At 39.5% G+C, this 27089-nt stretch overlaps 1 protein-coding gene across 1 annotated transcript in view; it reads left to right on the top strand.

Moving 5' to 3' along the window:
* Positions 1-27089, top strand: part of LOC150096923 (zinc finger protein 423-like) — a 144841-nt gene that overhangs the window by 73699 nt on the left and 44053 nt on the right. The window contains exon 3 of the mRNA XM_090408095.1: positions 8415-8498. Coding sequence (XP_090264221.1) covers positions 8415-8498 — 84 coding nt within the window. The remainder of the gene's footprint in view (positions 1-8414; positions 8499-27089) is intronic.

The raw sequence follows: 27089 nt of genomic DNA, 5'->3' as shown, positions 1-27089 counted from the left end.
TAAACCAAAGGTAAAAAAACTTTCAATATATATATACATACAATTTCTATATACCTGATTAATATATACATCCCATCGATATGCATATATTAATCATATATACTAATGATATCGGATAACTTGAATCCAGTTAGTATTGAGACCTATAATTGTAGTACTAGTAACAGTATTTCACGTGGTAGCGAATTTGAAGCCATTTGGTGTGAAGTGAAATCTAACAAGATCAGTTACATAATGGTGTGTTGTTACAGACCTGGTTGATTGGTTGCTAATGATGAAGAAATGCATCACTAAATACAGACGATGTGCTCGAAAAGAGTAATCATAATAAGAGACTTTAATTATCCAAATATTGATTGGGCAGCAGTAAAATCTCATGAGAAGAATGAAACTGAATTTATTGCACTGTTGGGGGGCAACTTCGTCACGCAGCAAGTGACAGAAGGAACTCGAGGTCAAAGAGTGCTAGATTTGATTATAGTGTCAGAGGACATTTCAGTTAAAGACATAACTATGCTGCTTCTGGTTGGTGACAGTGATCATGCGGTACTCACTTGGGAAGTGACTAAGTTTATGAATGTCCCATTCAGAAAAGGTTACATGCTGAACTACAAACAAGAAATTATGAACAAGTGAGGAGTATACTGAGTTCAGCGGAATGGTATGATGAGAAGAATATCGACAGTGTATGGGAAGTATTTAAAAATACTTAAATGATGCAATATCAGGATGTGTCCCGAGAGTTTGAAGAATAAATAGGGTAGGATTCAAACGGATGTGTGATCTCATTAAGCAAGAGATTCGAAAGAAACTGATGAAATGGAAGGAAGACCGTGTACATAAGGATGATGTCCGTTATGAAAATTACAATCAGCAGGCCAGAATAGTCAAGCTATTGTCTGAAAAGTTAAGTCTGAGTATGAAAAAAACTGTCTCTGTAAGCTGAAGACAATCCATAATAATTCTATCCATATGCTGCAAGTAAAGGAAAGATTGAATACGAAAGAATAATTGTTCTGAATGCAGATGGTATGAGGGTGACAGATGCAGAAAAGGTTGTTTAACTAATGAGTGCCTATTTTGTTAAAAGCTGTCAACCTGGTGTACGCAACATTGAGTTCACTGCCACTTCACTGATTGAAGAAACTCGGATGTACGAAGAGGAGGTGGAGCTGTTGCACAAATTGAATAAAAATTCAGCAAAGAGGACTGATGGGATATCAGCATGTGTGGCAAAAGAGTGTTCAGCTTAACTGGCTATGAGTTTGACCAGGCTATATAATTTGTATCTCAGAACAGGAAAAATTCCGCAGGAATGGAAAAAATGTATAGTAATTCCATTGTACGAGGTTGGTGCAAAGACCGATCTATCCAATTATCGACCAGTCGGTATCTCCAGAATGGTGGTGAAGATTTAGGAAAAATTGCTTAGGGCTCGCATACAGAAATGGGTTGACGGAAAATGTCTGCTTTGCCATACACAGCATAGGTTTACTAAGGGAAGGTCATGTTTTAACAAGTTGCTCACATTTTATAATAGTGTTACTATTAACCTACACACGGGGAATGGATACACCGTCATACTTTTGGATTTTGTTATAGGCTTTTGACAGAATACAGCATGGAAGAGTGTTGCATAAATTAGAGAATATGGGTTTGAATTATAATACAAGTATATTAGCATGAATTTTTGATATCTGCCAGATATCAAAAAGTGGTAAACGGGAAATGTGAGTGTGCAAGATTTTCCTTGAGGGCCCTACAGGGCACACTGGTGACATGGCGTTGCCACCAGAGAATGACTACAATGATAACTAGAAACAGGCATAGGGTAAAACATTTTGTAAAGGCTTAGGCCTATATTAAGTCTGGACGTGATGTAAGGGTAGTACTGCCCATAACCAGTACAAAGATTAATAATAATAATAATAATAACAACAATAATAAAAACTAGTGATGTAACACAAAAATCAGTCCTTGGTCCACTGTTATTCAATCTGTACATTAATGATATTGGGACGGATTTGACAAGTGACATACAGCTATTTGCTGATGATGCAAAGGCAATTCTAGTGATATGCTGTACTTGCACAATGATTTAAATAGGCTGGAATTGTCGGCATGGGAAAATGGATGTCAGTTCAATTTCAGTAAATCACACCAAAGTCATGCAGTTTGGTGCGATTAGATATCCAGTTTCGTATTATATTGGTGGGATTGTGCTAGAAGAAACTGATTAGGGTAGGGATCTTGGAGTGTTAGTACATAGCAAGTTGAAGTAGATGAAGTAGATTGAAAATACAACTCAAAAGATAATTGCAATGTAGAAACGAACTTTCTCATGTGAAGTTAATGATGTCATTTTGCCTCTTTAAAGGGCCTTGATAAGATCTCACTTGGACTATTGTATTGTGCGCAGGTCAGATCTCCTGGTGTCCGTTGTGATTCTGGTACAATGGACAGAGTACAAAGGAAAGTGTTAGAAATGATATCAGGATTGTGGAATACTGATCGTGAACACAGGTTGAGAACTGGAGACACTAGCAAACAGGAGAAAGAGGGGCAACATGATTGAGACTTACACACTTCTGAAAGGATCATACAGGATCTCAGTTGGTGGAATTTTTTATTTTTACCATATATATATATATATATATATGGTAAAACGTATGGATGATAGTCATTCATCTACCTGTAATTTAAAAAGGAGTGCTTTCATCCTTCCCAGACATCCAAAGAATATAGTGTCTGTAGAAGGCGTAGATATATAGTCTGTAGATATATAGTCCTCTGCACATTGCAGAATGAGAATAATTTGATTTAAGCGCACACGCACACACACGCACGCACGCACACACACACACACACACACACACACACACACACACACACACACACACACACACACACACACACACACACACACACACACACACACACACACACACACACACACACACACACACACACACACACACACAAAATTTACTGAGCAAGCTCTAGATGCCAGGAAATCCGAACTCATTCCTGAAATTTACGGTGCCTGCTATTTAGCTCATGAAGCGCATTTGGGATGAACGGTCCAGTTCATGTAACTTGCTCTTATGAGGCTTGAAGATAAGTTGTCGTAACTGTTTAAGAACATACCCCGAAGAATTTCATCCCCGTTTGGAAATTTGTACAATCTTGGAAATTTAATTCTCCGTACGTTGTCGTCAACAACTCTCAAAAAGGTTGCTTTTTTTTTCAATTCTGCAGAATTCTGCTGCCTGCAACTATAATGTTGCGTAATACATTACAAGACGCCCTTCTTTTTTGTGTGTCTATATGGAAAGCTATTTCAAGAGGGTCCGTGCACCGACCTTTATTTGGTAGACACCTACTGGGACGTCTCTTTGACACTATATCGCCTTACTAAATCGATGTCCTGTTAACTATATTTTTACTTTTCCCAGGTATTTCTTCTTAGAAACACTAATAACAAAGTATGTCTAAAGATTCCTGTTACATACCACTGGGCGGCGAATCACAGACTTCTGAAGTGAAAACTAATCTCGCCCTTGTAATTTGCAGATTTGCAAACGAAGCAGTAATAACATGCATGCCTTTCAAATAAGATTCTCAAGGTCTCCCCTAATTATATATGCCACAATGTTTTGCATAGCATTCGTTTCCATAACTATTAATCGAAATTCATTTGTGTTGATGGCTTCGTTAGTACCATAGCAGATGCACGATGTCTGATGCTGTATTTTCTCCCGGTCAGAAAATTACTTTTCCTTTTTTATTTATTATAATTCACAACAGCACTACCATATAATTACCATAATTATACTGGTCAAAACAAGAAAATTGACGTCCTACTTATCACCTCATGGGTGATTGTTTCTCATTGGCGCATGCGTTGAAATCTTGTGATTCACACTGAACGTGAAGTTAATTCTGTGCGATTTATGTGAATTCAGAACAAAAACCAAACTACTTTGCGTTTTAACTCGTTGATATCAATTCCGAGAATTGACTTAAATGTAGAAATTACTACTCCAATTGAGAAGTAATTTCATTACCAGGTAGGACGTCAGCTATGAACTGATTGCATATAAAAACTCAATTCTTGGATATATTTTTAGACCATATAGCATTCAATTATATATAAAAAATAAATAAATAAAACGTTTTTTCATTAATCACTTTTAGGAATTTTTTGATCAAAGAAATACAGGTGTGAATTCCACATACTGGTGAACGAACTCCGCATGATTAAATTCCGAATGTGTTTTCTTTATATTTCGAAGAACTATAACCATCTCATTTGAATTTGTTAATGACATTCAAAGAAGCAAAGGTCATTCAATGCCATTAACTGTGACATCCAGTGGGTTAATAATAATTTGTACTGTTTTTACATAACTGATTCTGTTAAAAAAGTAAAATAGAAAAGTATCGTCAACTGTTAGTATCTCTAGGGTGGTGATGAAGTGATTGGTAAACATACAGAAATGAGTTCACAGAGAATCAATAATTGGTAATGAACAGCATGCGTTTACTAACAAAAGGTAATGTTTGAGTAAATTATGAGTAAATGTTTGAGTAAATTACTCAGATTTTATAATAAGTTATAGTTAAGGTAGGCAAAGAAAATGGATACATCGCGATGCTTCTGGACTTTGCCAAGGCTTTTGATAGGATACGACATAGAAAGTTGTGACGTAAGTTAGAGGATTTGGTATTGGGTTATGAACTATTAGTTTGGGTGATATTAGATAAGTGGTGTCCCGTGTATCAGTTCTCGGCCCATTATTATTTAATCCTTTGACATTGGGAAAGATTTGAAAAGAGACGTACAGCTGCTGTTTGATTATGATCCAAAGATACGCAGGGTAATCTCCCCCTAACTTTCGACGTGCATGTAAGAGATACCTTTCGAGGTTATACCAGACATACTTTATGGATCCAGTAGCTTCTCCACTTTTGAGGGTACAGCAGTAAAGCAGTTCAGTAGACTGGTCGCCAGTTAATGTACGGGACCAAGCCAGATGTCGACACGTCTTTTAGTAGGCTTCCTGATCTTCCTGATCAAATGGCGCATAATCTTGCTACCAACTACACTGCCGGTAGTGCCTGTGGAGAGAGTCCGTGTGATAGTTTGTGGGGACACTGTCGAGGCCACGTTGTAGTTGGAAAATGAAACTCTCTATATAGACAACATATTCAAGAGTCTCTTTTCTCCCAGAATATGTTTCCCTTTCTTTTGTTCTTCAATGTTTGTAACTTTAGATATGAAACTAAGTCTAAATAGGTATAGAGCCTCTGCAGTTCAACAAATAAATAAATAAAAATAATAATAAAAATAAATCTCTCTAAAATCAAAAAAAAAAAAATTGAAATATATTATTTGAAAATCACACAAAGCACAAATCTTTTCTATTCACTTTGCAAACATCTGTGGCGTCAACTTGAATGACGCGCACCATCATCTTCAGTCATCCAAACCTGATGTGCTGTTTCTCACTGAACCTCAAATTTCTAATAAATCAACCACAGCTCATCTTAACTGTGCAAATTACACCCTTTATGACTCCTTCCTTGCCAAAGGATGTGAAATACCACCAAATTTTCACAATAATGATGTGAGAATTTCTTTACAACATTTTGTTTCATTCATCTGCTGTCTCTACCTTTCTCCCAATTCTGAAAACGATTCTGAGAAAAAGAGGAGTAAAAGTCTCGAAAGAGATTTTTACTCCTCTTCTCCATGGTCATACTGCCGTTTTCATTCTTCTCATGCAGATACCTGTTGTCATCTTATCACATAAATAATCCGTATTGGAATGAAAATTTTTATTTCTCACTCTGTTCAAATTCCCCAACCCACATCTAACATGCTCTCCAAAAAGTGTGCTAGGGCTGGCCAAGAAAAACAGTCTTTTACAAGTGGCTTGAGACCAAATCATCAGCTTCTTCACAGCCTACATAGTAGCGGGTAACACTTGTAAAACCAACATTAAAAGGGCAAAACCTAAATTCAAAAAAGATAAATGTAGAAAACTCGCTGTTTGTGCCACAGTCAGTCATGACTTCTGGTCCCTGACCAAAGCCGTTGGATGCAACTTTTATCCATCTGTACTTCCTACTGTCATGACTTCATTCTCCCCTTCTAACTCCTACATAGATGACCATGACAAATTATATCCTTCCTTGCCTAGCACACTGCAACTTCTGCCTCCTGACCTCAAAAGAAAGGCATCAAAAGAAACTTGAATAACTTAGATACTACAAAGGTAGTATCTAAGTTATTAGATACTACCTTTGTAGTATCTGTTATTCTTTGTAGCATCTGGGCGGTCCTGATGGAATTCCGCCCATTTTGCTAAAGACGTGTGCTCCTGAACTAATACCTGCTCTCTATCAACCATTCACTACACTGTACTCAGCTAATATCCATCCTTCACCATTGAAGAAGCTCATTTACAGTTCCCCCAAAAAAGGAGACAAATGTGTACCATCAAGTTACCGACCTATTACTGTCACATCAGTTTTCTCTAATGGAGAAGGTTATCAGTAGTAAACTTCTTCAAAACCTTGAGAACTGCTATCTAATTAGTGACGACCGGTGTGGATTTCGCCACGCTAGGTCCACAGGCGATCTCCTGGCTTACGTCACTCAGATTTCGAACCATTCCATGGAAAGGTTTGAAGAAACCTGTGCTGTTGCTCTTGACATTTCCAAGGCTTTTGATAAGGTCTGGCATGCAAATGATGGCAACAAGTTACAACCATTTGGTCTGCTTTCGTTCCCGTGTAAAAGGATCTCCAGTTTTCTCTCAGATCGATTCCATATGTGTAATGGTGGATGGCATTCTCTCCTCAGACTTTCCTCTTACTGCTGCGTCCCTCAGGACTCTGTCATTTCACCCACCGTCTTCCTGATTTATATAAATGACCAGCTCTCCTGACTGGAAATCCTATTCATTGTTTTGCTGATGACAGCACTCACAACTCATCCTGCTCATATGACGTCATATCGTCAAGATGGTACTTCACTCTTAAACAGTTGCTTACTCTGTACAAATCCCAAATCCGACCAACATTGGAATACGGTTCTCATGAATGGGATGGTCCACCTAAGACCTCCCTAAAATCTCTTGATGCGGTTCAGAAAACGGCAGTCCGGTTGAAAAATGACATTTCTCTTACAGACTCTCTTCAGCCAATATCCCGTAGAAGATCTATTTCTGCATTGTGACTCTTCTATGGGCATTGTTCAACTGAATTGGCATCCATTATGCCTCATATTTTTGCTAGATCTACAGGAAGTCGTACTACAACTGCTCAGCATCCTTTTACAATCGAACTGAATACTCACCGAACATGCTACTCCCAGTTATCTTTCATTTCTTTCGCCTCAATTCTGTGTAACAGTCTCCCTCACTAAGCATTTCCAAAGGACTCTATTCCTGACCACGCTCTCACACGGCATTCGTTTGCTATAGACTCTTTTGCCTTTCGTGTGTGGGATATGTATATATCCCTCAAATGCACTCAAAGGGATGAGAGCTGAATTTTTTCGACCAGAGCGGTGCCTCATTGCAATGGCTTGCCATTGAAGGTGGTGAGTGCAGATAGTGTGAATGAATTTCATCTAAATGACTCCTTGCGCGCCTCTTGCGGTAATAATAATAATAATAATAATAATAATAATAATAATAATAATAATAATAATAATAATAATAATATTCTGAGGAAACTTTTGTTTAACTCTGCTTAGAATAATTATTAGAATAGGATTAGAGTGACATTCAAACAAGTCATATGGATTAGCATTAAAATCACCGCATAGCTGAGCAGAACACCCTTGCAAACTCTGGCAAATGCGATACTGAGTACAAATATGTATTAAGGAATAGACGCTAAAGAGACAAATATTCCTCTGCATAAGAAATATTTGATTGCAATTTAATATAAAGAAGTCCACATTTAGTAGAAGATTTACCATATTATTTTAAAGCTTTGAATATTTCTTTGATTAATTTCTTTGAGTTAATAATGAATAAAAAAAATGAGTGATGGTTGTTTCCAAAAATCAGATAAACAAGGTTAGAAGTAAGTCTCTCTCTGTGTGTGTGTGTGTGTGTGTGTGTGTGTGTGTGTGTGTGTGTGTGTGTGTGTGTGTGTGTGTGTGTGTGTGTGTGTGTGTGTGTGTGTGTGTGTGTGTGTGTGTGTGTGTGTGTGTGTGTGTGTGTGTGTGTGTGTGTGTGTGTGTGTGTGTGTGTGTCTTTCCCTCCCTACTGTGGCATTATTCTAAAATAGAGGTGTATGTCTATGTATACTTCGATACTCCAAACAGCTCATTATATCAGATATTGAATTTCCAGTATTTTCTTTCATAAACAAAATTTTGATTTTCTTTTCAGTCGAGTTTTTAGCCCACGCCTTTATCGATAAGACAGTAACCCTGTCTGACAATGCTACTGAAGAATACGATAAGATTAATGAATGTTAGTTGCGTGTAAAGGAAGTAAAAAGAAATGGCAAACAAATGCACCAGTTCCTGTTTCTTTTGCCTCATTATTCCAATTTCAGGGTCTTCTGTTTGTCTACTTTATTTGCATAACAAGGTTTTTTGAAACTTTTTAGCCTATTAGCATAGGTACTCAAATTATATGGTCATTAATCTGTCGTTGACTTTTCCTAATGGATTTTTACGGTGCATCTGTGGAGTAGTGGAGAATACAATTGCTAACATATATAGCATTAATGTTCCCACAAACCTGTCATACAGTCACGAAGGCTGATGAACATCTTTTCTCTCATTCTGCAAGGTTTCTTACTAGCGCTTAACTTTCCTCGATTGCTTAATATTTTATATTACTCCTCGGACCACAAAAGGTAGGAAGTTTTATTACTAAATCTCATCTCCCTAAATGTACTATTTGCTTTTCATTGGAACGACTTGTCGAGAGTGTAGATAATTACAATAGGAGAATTGAATTCTTCTATTGTACCCTTGCATCGCTGTTTGGATTCGAAAGGGTTTTCTGTAAGCTGTTAATCAAGCATTTAACAAAAAGTCCCTTTATTTCTTTCGCTATAATCGTAAATAGATTTCTTTCTTTAAGCTGGTCAAAAGTTCATTGCAGACAGACTTCCTACAGAACACCGTGGGACTTTTGTGATCTGTGTGTCCGTGTGGGTGTTTGAAGGCTACCCCACATAACTATGTTTTCAGGTCTCGTTAAGGTTGATTGCTGTCTGATTGAGGGTGATAAAAATATCTAAGAAATAGGATTGTCGATATCTTAATGAGATGTGAACGTGGCTGTTAATAAGCGTGCAAAAGTTGGCGAATGAACAATGAAGAACAAATTTTTTTTCCTCCGATAATTTATGCGTGTTTTCTTTTTTCTTTTCTTTTATTTTGTCTGAATAGAGGGCCAGCTGGCGAATGACGGGGATCGCTACAAATGTGGAAGGTGTGGCACCAGCGTTGACAGCTTGGCCAACTTTCTGGAGCACCTAAACCAGGAATGCATAGCAGGTAGGGACAGTGTATGTGTGTATGTGTTATGATCTCTGTACCTTGTTGGGCGTGTCCAAGAATGTTTCAGATTTCGTACTTGGGTTCATACAGATAGAACCCACCATAATATAGATTGATTTTCTTTCTACACTAATTCGAAGGCTAAATACGAATTTTAAAACGCACCAGATCACTTTCATTAAATACATTTTAGCTGAAGGGAGTGGTTTCCTACGACAATCGTAAAGTAATTACAAGTTCAAAAACATGGCAGGATGTGTTTCATCTGCCAGTGTAAGCATTGAAATATATTGAAGCAGCACCGTGTTTGGTCTAAAGAGCAAAATTCCTTATTTTATTCTACCGACGTACTAATGTGCTGGAGGTTTATAACCCCAGTACGTTAGCACTGTAGGTAGAGTATTGGAACGCTAGCCATTGTCAATTGAGTTTAAAAGCGTTTACTCCAAAGTGTGTGATGTATTCAATTTCAGGTATATCTTTAGTACTTTACTCAAATATAAAATATAACTGTAGATTGGAAATAAAATATTCAGATGAAATTGAAAATAAATGAAATCAGAGATTTACGAAAGATTTTTTTTTTTTCGAAAAGGGTTATTATTTTTCTGTTTCCTAGATCACATTAATCTCGTATATATATACTGCTGAAAATAATTAGGGGAAATTTTCGTTTTCTTGTAAATTATAAAGTTATAAAAATAATTTACAAATGTAACACATTTATTTTAAAATATTCTTAATATACAACAGTGTAGAACACGCAACTCCGTACAAAATCGTGTTAAGACTTGTCGAAATGTTTCTTAGCCGTATTAGCATGTGGGAGGTATAAAAGCGTGGCTTGTTGCGCTCACTTCCACAGTATGCATAATTATCACTTCAATTGGAAACTTGCGTCACCTACCATCCATTAGTTTGTTAAAAATGGCAGCGCAACACGATATCCTGGAATCCATGGCTTGGAGAGCCATTGATCGATTAGAAGCTGGACAAACGCAGCAAGTTGTCTCTCAAGCGTGTCGTGTATCTCAAAGCGTACTTTGGAATAGCTTTTTGGAGATGGGAAATGTTTGAAATCGTCTTAATGTCATAGGTTTATATGGGTAAAGACCAATGGTTTGCATTCCACTTACTCCAAATCATAAAACAGGGCGAAGATTTGCGCACAGGAACACCGCAATTGGACAAATCGTGTACTTTTTAGTGATGAGTCCAGGTTCGGTCTGCAACCAGAGAACCGACGTATCTTGATATGGCGTGAAAGTGGAATAAGAAATAATCCACAGTTTGATGGTATGGGATAAGTATAGGTGGCCATACTGATCTCTATTTTATCAGCCCAAAGGTATCGCGATGAGATTTTGAAACCTATAGTTCGTTCATATGCTGCTACAATTGGCCAAGAATTCATTTTTATGGATGACAATGCTCGTCCACACCGTGCAAATTTAGTACAAGAGTGGTTTGAGGAAGAAGGTATTGAACGAATGGACTGGGCTGCCTGTTTCAACGGATTGTAATCCAATCGAACATGCCTGGGATGCTTTAGGTAGGCGCGGTCCCATCACGATCGCTTCAAGAACTCGAAATTGCTCTCACAGAAGAGTGGAGAAATATCCCACAAGAACTGTTTGATCATCCTATACGGTCCATGCAATCAAGATGTTCCGCTGTTTTGGCTGTTAATGGAGACCATATGCTCTATTGAAAAAAATTCACAAAAGCGTTTTTGGCTATTCTTGTTAAAATTATTTCACGCTAAAATGTATAATTTGTTAAATTTGTAATAAATATCGATTATTTAAACAATATCTCCATAAGTAAGAAATATTTATTCATGTATAAAGTAACCAATGGTTATAATTATTTGCAGAAATGTATAATTATCCGACAGAAACTAAAATATCTCCCTTAATTGTTTTGAGCAGTGTAGTTTTCTCAGAATATCTTTATTAAATTTTTAAAAACTAGCAATAATAATGAAACAATTAAGGAAAAGTACTGCTACATAGATTTTAGATAGATTCGGACTCTTTCACTGGCTTTACTGCTGATACGTCTTTCTGTTGTTGGTAATGGGAAAAGTGCAAATTTACATTTGAACATAATTAGTTCACAATAAAGAGCCAAGAGGCTATTTTTTTTTATTAGTTTATTATAACTGAACAGAAGTTACCACAAATAAAACAGTAAAATTATTTGAAAATCTGGTCACCTTTCCTATTTGAAGACTGTTAGCAGAAAGTGCCTTAGTGATTTCAAAAATAACATCCTCTCATATTTTGATTGTTCTTCAATTTGTTTAAAAAAATGCCTTTTTTTTAGTCTGGCATGGCAGAATATGAGATTGCTCAGCTGGTCATTTTATGTAGTGGTACTACTCGAGATTGACATTTCAATATCTGTAACTGCTTCTTTATAAAGCGGTCTAAACTGTCATTAAAGCACTGGATATCCTTGATGATTTCTTCGAGGATGCCCCTCTCTCCCAGTTTAGGCAGCAATAAGTCTCTGTTCTGGTGGACTGGAATCATTGAATTCCTAACGTGAGGCAGAATGGTTTGTGGGTAAATCTGATTTTGTTATATTGTGATGCTGGTGAAGTCATCGTCTTGTAAGATCAGTCGCTCCAACCGAGGTATTGATGTTTGGCAGAAATAACTGACATTCCCCTCCCTCCCTGCAGCTGTGATTCGTCCATTGAACTGCTGGTTATTTGTTGGACACGAATCTTCGAAATCCTGAAAATTACAATATCAAAAGAATCAGAATTTTTTTTTATATTATCTGCCTTTAGCTTCAAGACAACTAAGGGAAACTGGGAATCTGAGGAATGATATGTGGGGAATTCCTGTTGTGTTATTCCCCACAGATGACAATGTGGAGAATTTCATAATCACTCACTACTGAGCAGCTCTTTCTGAGCGTCATGTCTTCTTGGGGTGGAGTGTTTGAAGCCTCCAGTCGCAATGAGTGCATCTCTAAAAAAACATTATTAACCTGAATTATTGGCTGACTCTCTCTTTCTGCATCGCACAAACAGCAATGCACATACTGGTTTTTTACGAGGCTATTTTTCCTCCCACGCAGCGTAAAGTTTCTACTCGTGCCATTAGGGCCGAATCCATTAACATCAGCTTCCTCCAGAGCCCAACCCATTTTCTGGCGGTGGTCCCCGGGTGCCCATCTTAATTTGCTACCCGAAACTCATGCACTGCCGCCTGGGGATCGAGGGACCAACGCCTAAATGACAGCACACAGTGACGGGCCAGTTTCCCCTCCCTATAGACCGCTAACTCTTTTCTTCCTCAGGCTACGGCAACGTGGTGTAGGGTCGCAGAGCGCCGCTACAGGAGGAAAGAGAGAGAGAGAGAGAGAGAATGATGGAATTATTTGATTTTAAGAGCAAGTATGCATACAGAGAGCTCTCTCGCGCCATCGGAAAGGATCCTCTTTTAATCTCCGCGGACGAATGAGGCGGGATTACTGCTGGCGGACGTCGAGTAAACCATCGGAGGGGGTCCCTCTGGGATCCCGACGAGCATGCGGCTCATAAAGTCGACCGTACCTGCTTTTTACTTAGTCAAAGATTGCCGAGTTTCTTTAATGACTTGCCCGGATGTTCCATTCGGGAAGCTCCGTCATTAGAAATTTGTCATTTCATTGCCTTTATGGTTGCTGAGCCCACCTTGCCGCACCGCTGGCCGTAATGAGGCGTCGGAGAGGAGCGGCAGAAGAGAAAAAAAAAAAAGAAAAGAAGGCGCAAATTATGCACTCAGTCTGTGTGTATGTGTGTGTGTGTGTGTGTGCGTTCTTGTGTTGAAGCTCCCTCTGGGGACTTTATTTATTAAGTATATCTGGAGGAAATGAATGGCCGCCGTCTTGGGACCACGTTGCCATGACAACGGCCAGATCCCCCACAGTCATGTAAATTACCGCGCGACATTCGCACGGCTTTCCGGGAACTGCAGTCAGAAATAAGGGACGGATGCATTCTGGGCTTTACCTACTTAGAATTAATATTTAAAAGGCGTTATTATTGTGTGTGCGTGCGCTCGTGCGCGTGGAGATGATTATCATGTTCGTATGGCGTTGGCACTCTTTAAAAACGGACAAAATTCCAACACCCCCAGGAACGAACACTAAACCACGGCAAAATTGAACTTCGAGTTTGCACGGCCACGTTCTCATTTCCCAATCGTGTATGAAGAAACATTCCCGTTGGCGGTGCTATCGATTTGTCTGGCTACGGAAACCCTGTTAACCCTGACGAGCAGTCGGATGGCTTCTATGACTGCTTGTCTCGTCTGTTTTAGTGCGGGTTCAAGACGGACCACAACGAATTGGCAGAGCTCTCGGTGTGCAAAAAGTGAAGGGGGGGGGTGCTACGTTCTCTCGCTCTTCGTGTTAATCGGAAAATATCAGATCCGTATGCTGAACGCGTCACCGGAATACACGACGACATTCCCACGGTGGGATATCTTCTCCCCTCCCCTCCCCCCTTTTTTTTCTTAAAGAGTACTTCGATATTCTTTTCAAATCAGGCGTATCTTAAGACTTTTCATGATGGCCATCAGAGGAAAAATTGTTTGCAGATTAACTTCGTGACAGCGATCCTATCAATCCTGTTGCATAGCTCCCGAGTAGGGTCGAAGAGATAAGAGGCACACACGTCTTGCACGTGGAGAATTGTCGTTAGGAATCGGCTAACCGAAAAACAAAATACGGGGGAAAAAAGTTTGCGATTTAACATCGTTTTATATACCTGCCATCTTCTGCAACCGTTCGTCTCAATACGAACAGCCTGCTCATATAACAACGGAATTCTCTTTGTGTGTGGAGCTGGATTAAATCAGATCATAGGTGTGCTTACTGGATTTTTTCGAGTAAGTTCTTTCTTTTTAACCGGACAATAATTATTTGCATTTGATTGGATCAAAATGTTGCAGAATTATACGCGAATATTATCTCAACCGCGTGAGATGATTACCCCGCGATGAGCACGTAATTGCTGTGATTAATGAATGATATCTCTATTTTTTTTTTATCTCTATGCTTGCAATTCCATCTTTGCGAATTTATTGTGTTGCTTGACTCTGTGTGAAGGAATCAAGTCGGTGAATTTTGAACCGATGAAGCCGTGAAGCATGCAGCATCCATTCCATAATGACACGAGCTTTTGTTATTTTAATCTTGTCACTAATATGAACAGGATTCAACCTTGAACGATCCCTTGCAGATATCGAGAGACACCTGAAGATGAAATGCAGATTGGTGTGTCCACTGCGGATGAAATGCAGATTCCATCAGTATTACGTCAACGCATTATCCGGTATTCGCATTTGGTATTTTGAAGGTTGCACCAGGAAGCTCCAAAACGAGACTAAACAAATGAAAGAAGTGGTTTGTTGTATTTCTCAATCTGTGTCTCAAAAATACTGGAAACAATTAAGATAATGCTTTCATGACGAATTTTTGTCTAAAACATTTCCGGATATTGCAATCAATGTCTGCTTTAGGGAATTTAGGACATTTTCAAAGTCTTTTATTTTTTGTAAACTGGAGTTAATGAAAGTACGCGATTTAAAGCTCCAAGTTAAGTGGGTACATGATGAAATAGACAAAAAAAAATGCTTTGATTGATAAAAACCGCAAAACAATAGCTGGCCTCTAAGGAACCGGTCCATAATAGTCAAGGGACTAAAGCAGGACAACCAATAAATTTGATGTGGGTCAGCCCTTAAGGCAATTTCTCTGTGACTGTCGCCAATATCTTTCCATATCCCAACGGAGTTCGGGTGGATACCGTGCTTTCTTCGTCCATAAAGTAGTCTGCTACTTACAGGGGTCAGATGAAGTCAGAAACACTGAAGACTGTAAGCAATAAGCATGCTCATTGTCCCTTGCAACTGCACATTACACGATGATGATGAGTTTTCTTTGATAGAATTAAAGTAAAGGACTCTATTAAAGCATTCTTCTTCCAAACTGAACTTTTTTTTTATATATCAAGCAAACAATGAGAAAAATTCTTTTCCTATAGTGTTTGTTTTCGTTTTTATTTTCTTAAGTAAATTTAAAATAAAAAGTATCATTAAGTATTTTAGAAATTTGGAAGTACTGTGGAATTTTTATTCCTTGTCACGGTTTTGTTGGCTCCACACACCGTAAAATAAGGAATAGAAATCATCCCTGGGGTTGGAGACCGCAGAGGAAGGGGAGGAGAAGAGGGGATAAAGTAGTTTTCACGACATTTTCAAAGTCTTTTATTGGCATAATGCAATCACATCACAAATAGAACCTCAATGTTATAAGTTGGGGTGTGTGTAGGGGGGGGGGGGAGACAGTGATTTCTGAAGTAGTTGCTGATTAGCAACACGATAGTACTGATCCCTGTTTTTACGATTCTTTCGACCAATCGGATATCTTCCCAACAGTTTGGCTTTCCTACCACGTGTAACCTCTTATCCTGACCTCTGCGCATCCTCTCATCATGCCGGACAACGATGACTCTTGAGCTGACGAATTTAAATCACATCTGTTGGCGCTAATACTCATTGGCTACTTTCGCATCGATAAACATCGTTGAATAATTGGTTGCGGTTGAACACACGTACCGAACATTGTAATTCGCGTCAGCTCTTCCCCGATCCACAGCTCAATTAATCACACGATCGAGGTTCTAACGAGGCTTTTAAATTTAAGTAATTTCTTCATTTCCGAATCCTGTCCTTCGATTCTAATCTTGAACGAAAGGTCCCGAGTCACGATGCGCCAGCTTATTTCCTCTTCCAAGGACTTCATTTTTATCGAGTCTGCCATTGTGCTGTCAGCGCACCCAAGTCAGTGCCCGTGTGTAGAGCTAATAAAAGGCAGGCAGGCAGGCATGCACGTTCTGATTTGGAGACATATTAAGTCGAGCTGCCTCGGATGTCTCCAGTGGCCTCGTGCATCCCGCAGGGCCTTGCGACACGGCCCGAGTTCACAGTGCCGAGTAACTCCCCAGAAAAAGAAAGGAAGCAATGCTATAAACACGAGAAAGTAGGATGGGGGAAAAGGGCGGGTAGAACTCGAGGTTGCAAAGGTAGGTCTAATTTCGTCTCTGTTTGTTTTCCGCTGGAGGCCAGGGAGAACCTCGCGATTAAACTGTATCTCGAGGGATGCCGTTGTCATGGTAACACGAAAAACGGAATCACGTTAGCTCTGTAGCCTTTCGCACCCCTTGGGAAATGCTTCTTGCAGCACATTGGACTGTGTGTGTAGTACCGAGTGTCCTTCTCTGTGACACGTTCCGATCGAACACGAAAACTCAAAGGTCAGCAATGCGGCCTCTAACATGAGGATGATTTTCTGGCAAGCGATTAATTACAGTTGTGTAGACAATCGGCGACTTAGCAAACAGAGACGCATTTGTCAATGGAGTTCGTTTTAGTGAAATGGAATTTATAAGGCAACCTACACATGAATCAGGTCGCCTTATCGTTCCAAATTCAGGATGATATTCGATTCAAAGGTATCGAAGAGAGTTTTTCAAATCTAGTTGGAGTGGGAACATTACGAAATGGTTTGTCTCGTTCTCGCTAAAGCTTGGGGAAAGTTTCTCTGGTCAGGGTCAGTTTTGAGTTGCCATCTGCAATTATCAATTAATTTTAATGTTCGAGTTCAATGATGCCGATTTTTCCTTCAGTTTCATAACCCTCAAGCAATGGATTCAAACAGTGCAGTGAAGTGCACTCGACACAGAAAAATAAAGTTTATATTTAATAAATTTAATAAAGACTTTTAGTAAATTTCTATCAATGAGGAACTCTCTCATTTGTCGAGATAGGTTATACAACAATTTGATTATTTCTATATATTTTTCCTGCTTGGATGCTAATTGTTAATTCAGTTGCTTCCCTGGTGTGTTATTACTGAGAGTTCTTTTTCTCTGAAAAATATGAGAAAATATTTTTTTTCGTGTTTCTGAGACAACAGAAAAAATCTCATTCTAGATTATGAGGAAAAAACCCATCATTATACACTTCAGTCTATCGTAAGATACAATATGCCGCTTAGATTATGTGTTTCCCCTCTCTGCATTCAAAAGTTGCCATGAATTCAATTTTGACATTTGGTAAGTTGGAGTCAACATTGAAGTGGCATTCACTTTTTCTGCTGGTGAGGTGCTAATCTGGCTGTCTTGTTACTTGAAGAAACCGCAGGTTGCCAGTGTTGCTTCCGATAATTCAAGAAAAAATATGAAATTTAGTGGTAAATAAAATGGAGAGTGATACTATCCCCGACACCCATCCTCCTGATGCTTCGATTAGAGTAGAAAAAACATTAAAAATACTCTTTTCTTTCTTTCACACTATTAACCGAGAAAGTTTGATAGACTGTTATTTCTTGGATGGTCCTTGCCATCCGTCGATGAGGTGAAGTAAATCAGATTATTCCTCAGGCGCATTTATATCATCTGAATAGCGGAAGTTATGGAATGAGTTTGCCGCCAAAATCGAAGCAGTAACCCGAGCTGCTTGATGCTTATACAGTAGCTATGGGCATCGGTAAAAGGAATTGTTTTTCCCCTCCACGTATATGCATGACTATACAGGAGCTAAAACTTCGGATTAAAATGATTTTTGTGAAGCGGTATTCTTTTTTAATGCTACGAACTCCTTTATGCGTGTCATTTGCCCCGCTACCCGAAGAGCGGAAGGAGAAATGGACGCTCCAACACTTTCGCTGGTTTAGCGTAGAAGACTTTCTTGTTATTAACTTTTATTCGCAGTTCATATGGAAACAGCCCCTTTATTTGTGGTCTGCGTGACGAAGAGCCTGCGCAGATATCGGGGAGAACGCATTATCGAACCCCTAAGGGAGGGGAAAGGGAAGCGTGACACTGGGAAGAGCAGCTCTCCAGAGAAACATTGAATGAGGATGTTAGAGGCTGCCGTATATTCTCATCTTGCGCAAGTGGTCTGTCCGGAACTGGGCAACCTAAAGATGCTTCGGTATGCTTGGGGGAGGGGAGATTGAATGGGGGAGTGGACGTCTCGAAGGTGTCGTAGAACGTCAGTTTCATACAACAGAATCTCTCTGTGGACTGTGACGTCTGCTTCTCGCTCCTCCCAGTAGGTCGGATCGCGGACATTCGATCGGTCCAGCATCCTCTCGTAGTCCCTCGAGATCCGTTCTTAGTGACTGCGTAAATGGCCGTCTTTACTATCCGAGTATCGGGTTGAAACCCTTTACGCCTAGCGGTCCCCCGAAGACCCGACTCCTCTGCCGAATACGACATGAACGCACGGCCACTAACTGGCCGCTGTGGTGGAATTGACCCCCGGGGAGAGCTCGGAAAAGCCTTCCTAATGAGGAGAGAGCAGCGATGACCCGCTCGCCGCCGACCACCGAGGACTCATTGGTGTGATCGAGAGCACAGAATGCGGAGGGACTCGGTAATTGAATTGGACCGAGAAAATGTCAGCCTGTCTTCTGCTCCACGTGCTCACAGACAACACACAAACAAAACCCGCACTAAAAGGCTTTAAATTAGCGGGCTCAGCGATTTTCGTTGTTTAGAGGGCAGTCGCTCAATTACGGGGGAAATCGTAATGCACCCAAGTGGGAGGAATTGCCTCCCACATCCGTTTTGAGCTGCACTGGCTGTTCTGCCCTGGGAGGCCATTAGAAGCACTGAAATGAGTTTCTCTGATCCTCTTCTCCCTTGAGGTACTTTGGTAGCAAATCAAAGCTCGAACTCGCAAAAATTGAAATAAAATCAATTCAAATTGACTCGAGGATTTGTTAGATGGTCACGAGACGTGAATTCATTATTTCTTTCAGTTGCATGTTGTCAAGTGGGTTAGCCTATTTAACTACTTTGCTAAGATGTTTTGGAGAAGTTCTCAGCTATTTGCTGATATGTCTTCAAAGTGTTTGATGTTGTGCCTAGTTCCGAATTCAGAATTTACGCAATCTCACGAAAATTTTAAAAATTCATTAGCTTTTGAGGCTGGAAATTGAAATGCCGTAATACATTTAGGAGTGTCACGGTATTTTCCGATGATTTCTAGAGGATTTTTTCTCACAAAGAATTCTGGGTAAAACTCCATCATTAAATATTAAATTCCATGAATTTGGTTTGAAATTATAAAACAATCATAAAGCATCGAGTAACGAATAGGACAGTGGTGTACTTGATGGCTCAGAGGATTCGATGTTTACAAAAATACAGTGAACTTGCTCTCTTACATTCAAAACCCTCGCGGTTCACAGTTATTCAATCACGCAGTGAAAAAAAAAAAGTTATGAAGATATCTTCCCCTCGGTGAACGATGACCTAGGCCAGTGATGCAGCCAAAAAGTCAATCACCAATTACATGAGCTACTGTGTCATGGGAAGCCCTCTGGTGGAATACCATCTCAACTATTGCACTATTAAAGAGACTAATTATGTTTCCTGTTTATCTGGGACATGTGTTACAACCCGAGCATATCTGACTGTTCCCTTCTCGCCACTCCAGCGAACGATTACTCGATTTCATGTCTCCAAATTCTCATCTGATTGACAAAGGATGAGCAACGGCAGACGTCGTAACTAGCCTAAGGCAGAAAGAGACGGCCCATCAATTACCTACGAGATAGTGGCATGAGAGAGGCCCTCCAGGGACATACCTTTCATTGTGTAGGTCTCTGGGCCCGAGGGTGTGTCTGCACAGTACAAAAATATAGCCGAGACACGGGGATATGCAACCCTAGCTGCCACACCCTACAAAGTGTGATATAAACAGCTCCGACCTCCCCATCCTGTTGCCTAGGTACATATGAGAGGCCTTTCACCCCACATGTACCACGTAATGTTAGGGGGTAGGTGCTGGCCCCGTCACGCCTTTGAATCGTACTCTGTTCAGCCTCCCACAGCGAATTATAGTTGTTCCGAAAGTGTTATCACGTCCTACAGAGAATCCTATCGCTCAGCAAATCAACGTCTGACATCACCCGGGATAGCAATATTCTTTTATGAATGCACGCGCCGCACTATGGAACCAAATGCGCATGTTATTACATCTCTGGAATTTCCATGCGTACTCTTGAAAAAGTCGAGGACATTCGTGGTTATCTTCACTTCCTCATTCTATCGGTCATCTGTTAAGGATGTTGTAATCTCTCTCTTCTTTTTCTGAACAGCACAATCGAAAGAATCCTTTTGGGTTGTAAAGATCTGGGTTCGAATCCCGTCTAGGATGCCAGGAACCTTTAGAAGATCTTTTCATCTAACGGCCAGCTAGCCGGTTTTGACAAAGGCGATAAGTTCACCTAAACAAAATAAACAATAATCTCATTCTTTCTTCCTTTCCTGTCTCTTCCTTTTGCTTCTTGCATTTCACACACACTCACACACAAGGGACTGCGAGTTTCCCTACAGATGCGTTATATATCTCTTCTCTCATTCTCTTTCTGTCACCGCAATCTTATTTGATGTACTTTTTATCTCTTATTGTCTCCTTTTCCATCTCCTCCTTTGTATGTCTTTTTTAAATATTTGTTCTTTCTCTTTCTTCTCTCTTCTTTCTCTTCATTATACACAAATCGTCTCACACCACCTACACATTGAATTTTATTTTGTCTCTCTTATACAGGCGTTTTTTTTTATTCTCTCTTTCTTTCTGTTCTTGTCTCTTCTTGCTTTTTTTTTTCCTTTCAGCAACCTCTCTCTTTCCTCTCCTTTTCTGCTTTTAGCTTTCTTTTTTTTATCTCCGTTCTTCACTTCATTCTCGTCTGTTTTTTCCCGGCAATTCCATCTCCCGTCTTCTTGCGATGAGCAGGTTTCATTCTGATAATATTTCGTTCAGGTATATCACCCTAAAGAAAAGCTTGGAAGTCTGTTATGACGGCGCTAAAGCGGCTTCGAATAAAGTCGTCGCCGAATAGGTGTAAATAAATACCATACTATCGCGGCAAACGCTTCGCATCAAGACGCGTCTCCATGGTAACCGGAGCTATTTCCTTATCAAAAGCTGCCCGTGGCGATATTTCGACTCCTCTTTCCACTCCGACTCGAGAAGTATGCGACGCACATGCAGCCTGTCAATTCCTGTGCGTAGGCGACCTCCATAAAGGGATTCTGAGAGGATGGATTAGATGGGATGTAAATTACATCCCAGAAACAGCAAAACAGTACGAAGATCGCGATACACAAGAGATCACCAGAGGGCGTACTTCGATTTCATTCAGAGACCCGCACTGCACGGATGTTGTGAGTCCCCCCCAAATCCATCGGAATCCTAGAAGAGATGAACCATATATGCAAATTGACGTAGGTGCGCACGTGCTTTGCGACGTCATCGGAAGGGAGCAGGGAGGCAGGAATAAGGATCGGTATAGGGATGTGTGTGCGGAATCTAATGTGTTAGCCATAGCCTCAGTATGAAAACTACAAGGTCGTGAATAAGAACTATTAAATTGACTGAAGTGAATTTAGTATTTGAAATAATTTTTATTTCAAAGAGAACTTATGCTTACGAATGGTTCAAATCTTACAATACAATTGTACATGAGTAACACACGTATTTCTAGATGAGAAATTTGTTAGCCTTCTGTTTATTGTGGCTTCCTGAGAATACGACTGGAGGAATGAGTCTTGCTCTTACTGAATGAGTCAGTAAGAGCAAGATAAATTGTTATTCGCCATTTTAATTATTCTTTTTCAAACAAGTCTCTAAGATTTTTTAAGTTTTTTGGGGGGAGGAGGACATTCTTAAATGTGAAAACAGTATTAAACAGCTAAATGAATTTTCAATTCCTAAAAGATGTAACATGTCGATGTTGACTACAAATGAGGGAAAATTTATCAAGAGATATTCGAAGTTCTCAGAAGAGAAATCTCTTCTAGTTTCAGGATCTGGTAAGATCAGATGGAAAGAATTTTAGAAAAAAAAAAACGAGATCGAATCTTTTAGGAACTAAAATGTCCATTGACGACTTTTTCTTTCTTTCACTGAACGATCTCAAGACCACTTGAGATCGGATTTAACCAAGATGAGCTTCATCTGAGCAAGAGGAAGGTCAAGTGTGAGGTGTCTCCTCTCTCCATATCATTTTGATAATAAAAAGATTTATTTTTATAAAGATTGCATAAATCAATGTTCATTTATTTTCATATGGTAATATAGAGACTGATAGTAGAATTTTAAATGAGATATAATTGTGACAGCTTTGTTAATCCTTGAGAATCTTAAATTATTTAAGATACAAATAATATAAAAAACACAGGAAAGATACGCTACAAAACGCTGAAGACGTTTTTTCACAATGGATTTATCAAGCGTTTCAGGAATGGAAGTGCATGATATTGATTTCAACGCTTTAGGGATGTCTTTCAGCTGAACAGTGGCGAATCTGGGAAGAAGAATTACTTCTTTATCAATGTTATTAGTGACAAATCGAAGTAATTAAAAAAAAACAAGAATGCTAACAAAATCCAACAATTTCTCACAACTTCGCTAATTTATTAATTCCCTCCCACCAAAAAAAAAAAAAAAAAAGTACGGTCGGAATCTAACATTGACAGTATACAAAGTTTCTTTTGTATGTTCTACCAATAAGGAACGAGTACTGCGAGGTGCGAAGAATTCGGAAGACTAATTTATTCCTCTTGAGATGGGTATTTACTACCCATTGTTCGTGAACTAGTAGCACAACAATGGTTAACATTGTTGTGCTACTAGTTTGTTTACATGTCAGATGGGATTCGAACCCACAGACATGGAAAGGGAAGACGCTTTCTATTCAACTGCAGACTTGCAAAAGAAGAAAGATCTTTGCTTTATTCGCAGTGATAATACTCGGAGTTTGCCACATTTTCTCCACACTGCTTAGTACGTAAAAATATTTTATACAAAATTCAGCTAATGAAACGGAATTGGTTTTTGCCTTTTGTCCTGACTTATTTCATTTTTCAGCAACCTCCATTGGTAAATAAAGCGCAGCTGGTTACATGTTAACAAAACGGAACCATAGAAGACTTTTAACGCTTGCTAAATTCCAAAACAAGCATGAAATAAGAGATTTTTTATCTTGTGAATAAAACAATTGAAAACTGGATTCAGTGCCTCGCGAAAACGTATTGAAAGCTGGAAATGATCTGACTAATTACTGATGGTAAGCACTGCTCACCCGCACTGCTTACTTTTGTTAGCACAGCGGGCCTGCCATCAGTAAGCGCTGCGGACCACATCTGGCCCGTGATTCTTGTAATTCTTTTGATGATTCTTTGTTCGTGTCTTTCATTGATATCGGTAATGTTACCGTGGTATTAGTGTGCGAATCAAAACACCAAGTTTGTCTTAAGGAGAATGGGCGAGATGAGAGGTCAGGCTGGAGGGTGATGTCTGTGTACATAATTCTATAATGTGGAACACAGCGCCGGATGATCGGAAATTGCTACCTGAGGGGAGGGGAGGGAGAATGGAACAGTGGGTCACGACCGTTAATGTTATGGCAGGGGTTGAAAGGCTGTTACTGGGGGGGGGGGGATGGGTATGATGAGTACATCACGCTCTGCAGACTGGTTCATCGGCTTGGATGATGAACAGCGGAATTCTTGGTGTTTGTTCCGTCTGCCATCTGAAGGGAGTAATTGCGGCTAATGATGACGTCTTATTCGCTTACCGATTCGAATCCCCCTCGCAATCTCGGGATTTGCTCATTAGTCAGGTGAATAAGTCATTACTGAAACGATTAATAACGTCTGGATTCCTGAAGTTCCTTGAAAGATGAGTGATGGATTAGCTCCCTTTGTAAATTAGAACTCACCTTAGCGAATCCCTGAAAGAAATTGGGAATTTCAGTCGCGTATTTTACAAAGGCAGTAATGTTGAGCTGTTCGTGTTTTTCAGTCGCTTACCTCTCATCACAACGAACACAAGAAAGTTTTGCAACACTATGCCCTTTTCTTAGATATCACGTCCTCTGCTGACGACAGACGACCTTTGGAAATTCACGAGGTCCATTAACAGCTTTTCTGAGTCCACTATCTTTGTGTAATCGTGGCAGTAGAACTGTAAAACCCCCCCAGAAGGATCTTTTGGACGGAATAGTCCATTGACGGAAGCCATTAATGTAACCAAGTCACGAAATTGATTGCCGTTCTTTGACAGAGTGCATTGAACACTACGTGTAGGATAAGCACATCATTCATATGGAAGACAAGCTATAAGTGCTTGTAGAAAAACTAGTAAGAGAAAACATCGCTCATACTGTAGACAAATAGCAGCCTGTAGAAGAAATGCATCAGTCATATTGAAAAGAGAAATAACAACTTGAAGACTAATAGCGCATCTTTTTTTAAATGTTCATCCCCTACGCGACAGGTTAGTTGGTCAACCTATAGTTTATTAGTAAAGTAGATGGGCAGAAAGGTGAGAAAGAATAAATTTGTTCACGTTTTTTGATTTGAAGATCTGTATATTGCGTTTCTTGGGAAAAGAGGTGAGACCGTTTCAGAGGACACAAGTAGAAGGAATGAAAAGGAGGAAGAAATATTTGTTGTGTGTTTCGAGTTTAATTTTGGGAGTTCTGTGGCTACTGCTTGTGTTTCGATGAATTTTGGGGAAAGTGGCGGAATAACTGATGCTAGTTCAGATGAGATTTCCATCGAAATATTAATAGAAGATGCATGGAAACTAAACGCCCTGAGTAGGTAGAGTGAATTGTTAAGAGATGGGTCGTTGATCAACGTTCTTAATCTATTCCGTATTGCATCAAATAGTTTTGGGAGCTTTTAGGTTGGTTGGATTGTGATTTCTATAGGGTTAATAGCTGTTCGAAGACCTTGAGCGAAAGAGAAATCCTAATTTTTGGGATGCCGAGATGGCAACAGTTGTAATATGTTGATGACAATAGAGGCTTAGATGTTGGAATAATCCCAAGAGAAGTCTCGTCTTATCGAGAGATTTGGGTGTTGCCAAAAGTAAGACTGAAATAAGAACAGGAATGAACTTTGGAGCACAAGCTTTGAAAAGAATCCAACAAATGCCATCAGTACATTAGACTTTTTTGTTAGTATCTAATTTGGAAAAGATTCTTCTAATCTCTTTCTGGCGAAAGGTTAGAGAGAGCATTGGAATTGTTGGGGATAGGATATTTACCGACACCAAATATGTATGCATTTGAGGAAAAGTATGAAGCTAGGAGATTAGGTTTTCTGTGGGTCATTATGCAATACTGTGATCCTGGTGTAAGGGATGATAACAGTGTGACAAAAAGTTATACGTTTGTACAACATTACCTGGTTTCTTCGGCAAGATACCAAAAGCCGTGACTTCCATTTGGATACTATGCAACTTTCCCATGTTTAGTTCTTTCAAAACTGATTTTAAAAGATTTTGAAAAATATTTTCATAATTTTTTATAATATCGAAACATTCAGTAATGAATACTGCTTTACTGAGATGATGAAAGTATATATATATTTTTTTAATTTTCTTGTTGGTACCATGAGTGAAATTGTCAGAAACAAGGCTATTTCATTAGCCAATTTGAAAGATCGCAGGTATTTCCAAGTTGAAAATCTTTTTATCCGTGTATCGAAATGTTTAGATTACAACTGCTTTTATTACGATTTAACAAATCTAATTGCGCCTAATGAACAGACCTATTAAGTGTCCATGATAAAAAAAAAGGCGTTTAACACTGTGCGTCCTTAAAGAGGACTTTATAGTTCCCATCCAACAGCCGATGATATTAAGTAAACCCCATATTACTAAAACTAGCAACATGCTAAAAGACCGCTTTCGTGGCTCAAGTGCGATGAGAAATTATGGCATAATTTTTAGCCAGAAAGATAGACATCTTTCCCGACACGAAAGATTAAAAAAAAAAAAAAAAACTCTTCTGGAATATCAGATGAGGTGTTGAAAGTCTTTTAGGCTACTTGGACTGGTGAGGAACCACTTGGGATGAAGGAAAGAGGGGATGAAGGCTAGAAGTCGATTCAGAGAAACTGATTAGTATGAGAAGTCCTTCACAGGGGGGAAGTTTTCTTCCATCTGCACTACAGTTATGTAAGATTTACGATGTTTGGCCAACTTCGCGTCAGACATTAGGAAAGCAATAGTTCCGTACTCTAATAAACGGCATGTAGCGACATTCGGCTGATCGGACTTCCCTCCTAATTGCGATGATTTCCATCAGTATTTCAACTTCGTGACACAGAAAAAAGTGTAAGTGTGGCATGTCGGGTAACCATTCTCCGATAAATGGTGCAAGCGAGTAGCGAGAACTCGGTAGGTGGTCTCTGCATCCAAACACGCCTTCATATTTCATTCGATCCAGCCCAGAACAACCTAATATCCCCTTAACCTAATAGGACTTTATAATAAGGAAGTAGAAGCTGTCACAGTTGCAAATTATAAATGACTTCGAACGTGGACTGAGTCGCAAGTCGAAGCCAACGACAGATGGAGAAAGACACCCCTGTTCGCTGTTCAGCGTATTTTCATCGAACCACACATGATGAAATATCCTAATTACAGGGGTCAGCTGTCTACACCCTACCGTT

This window comes from Typopeltis vanoorti, chromosome 18 (assembly GCF_054136105.1).
Source record: "Typopeltis vanoorti isolate ZY-2024b chromosome 18, IOZ_Tvanoo_1.0, whole genome shotgun sequence".
Taxonomy (NCBI): domain Eukaryota; kingdom Metazoa; phylum Arthropoda; class Arachnida; order Uropygi; family Thelyphonidae; genus Typopeltis; species Typopeltis vanoorti.
This window is presented reverse-complemented; position numbering and strand designations above follow the sequence as displayed.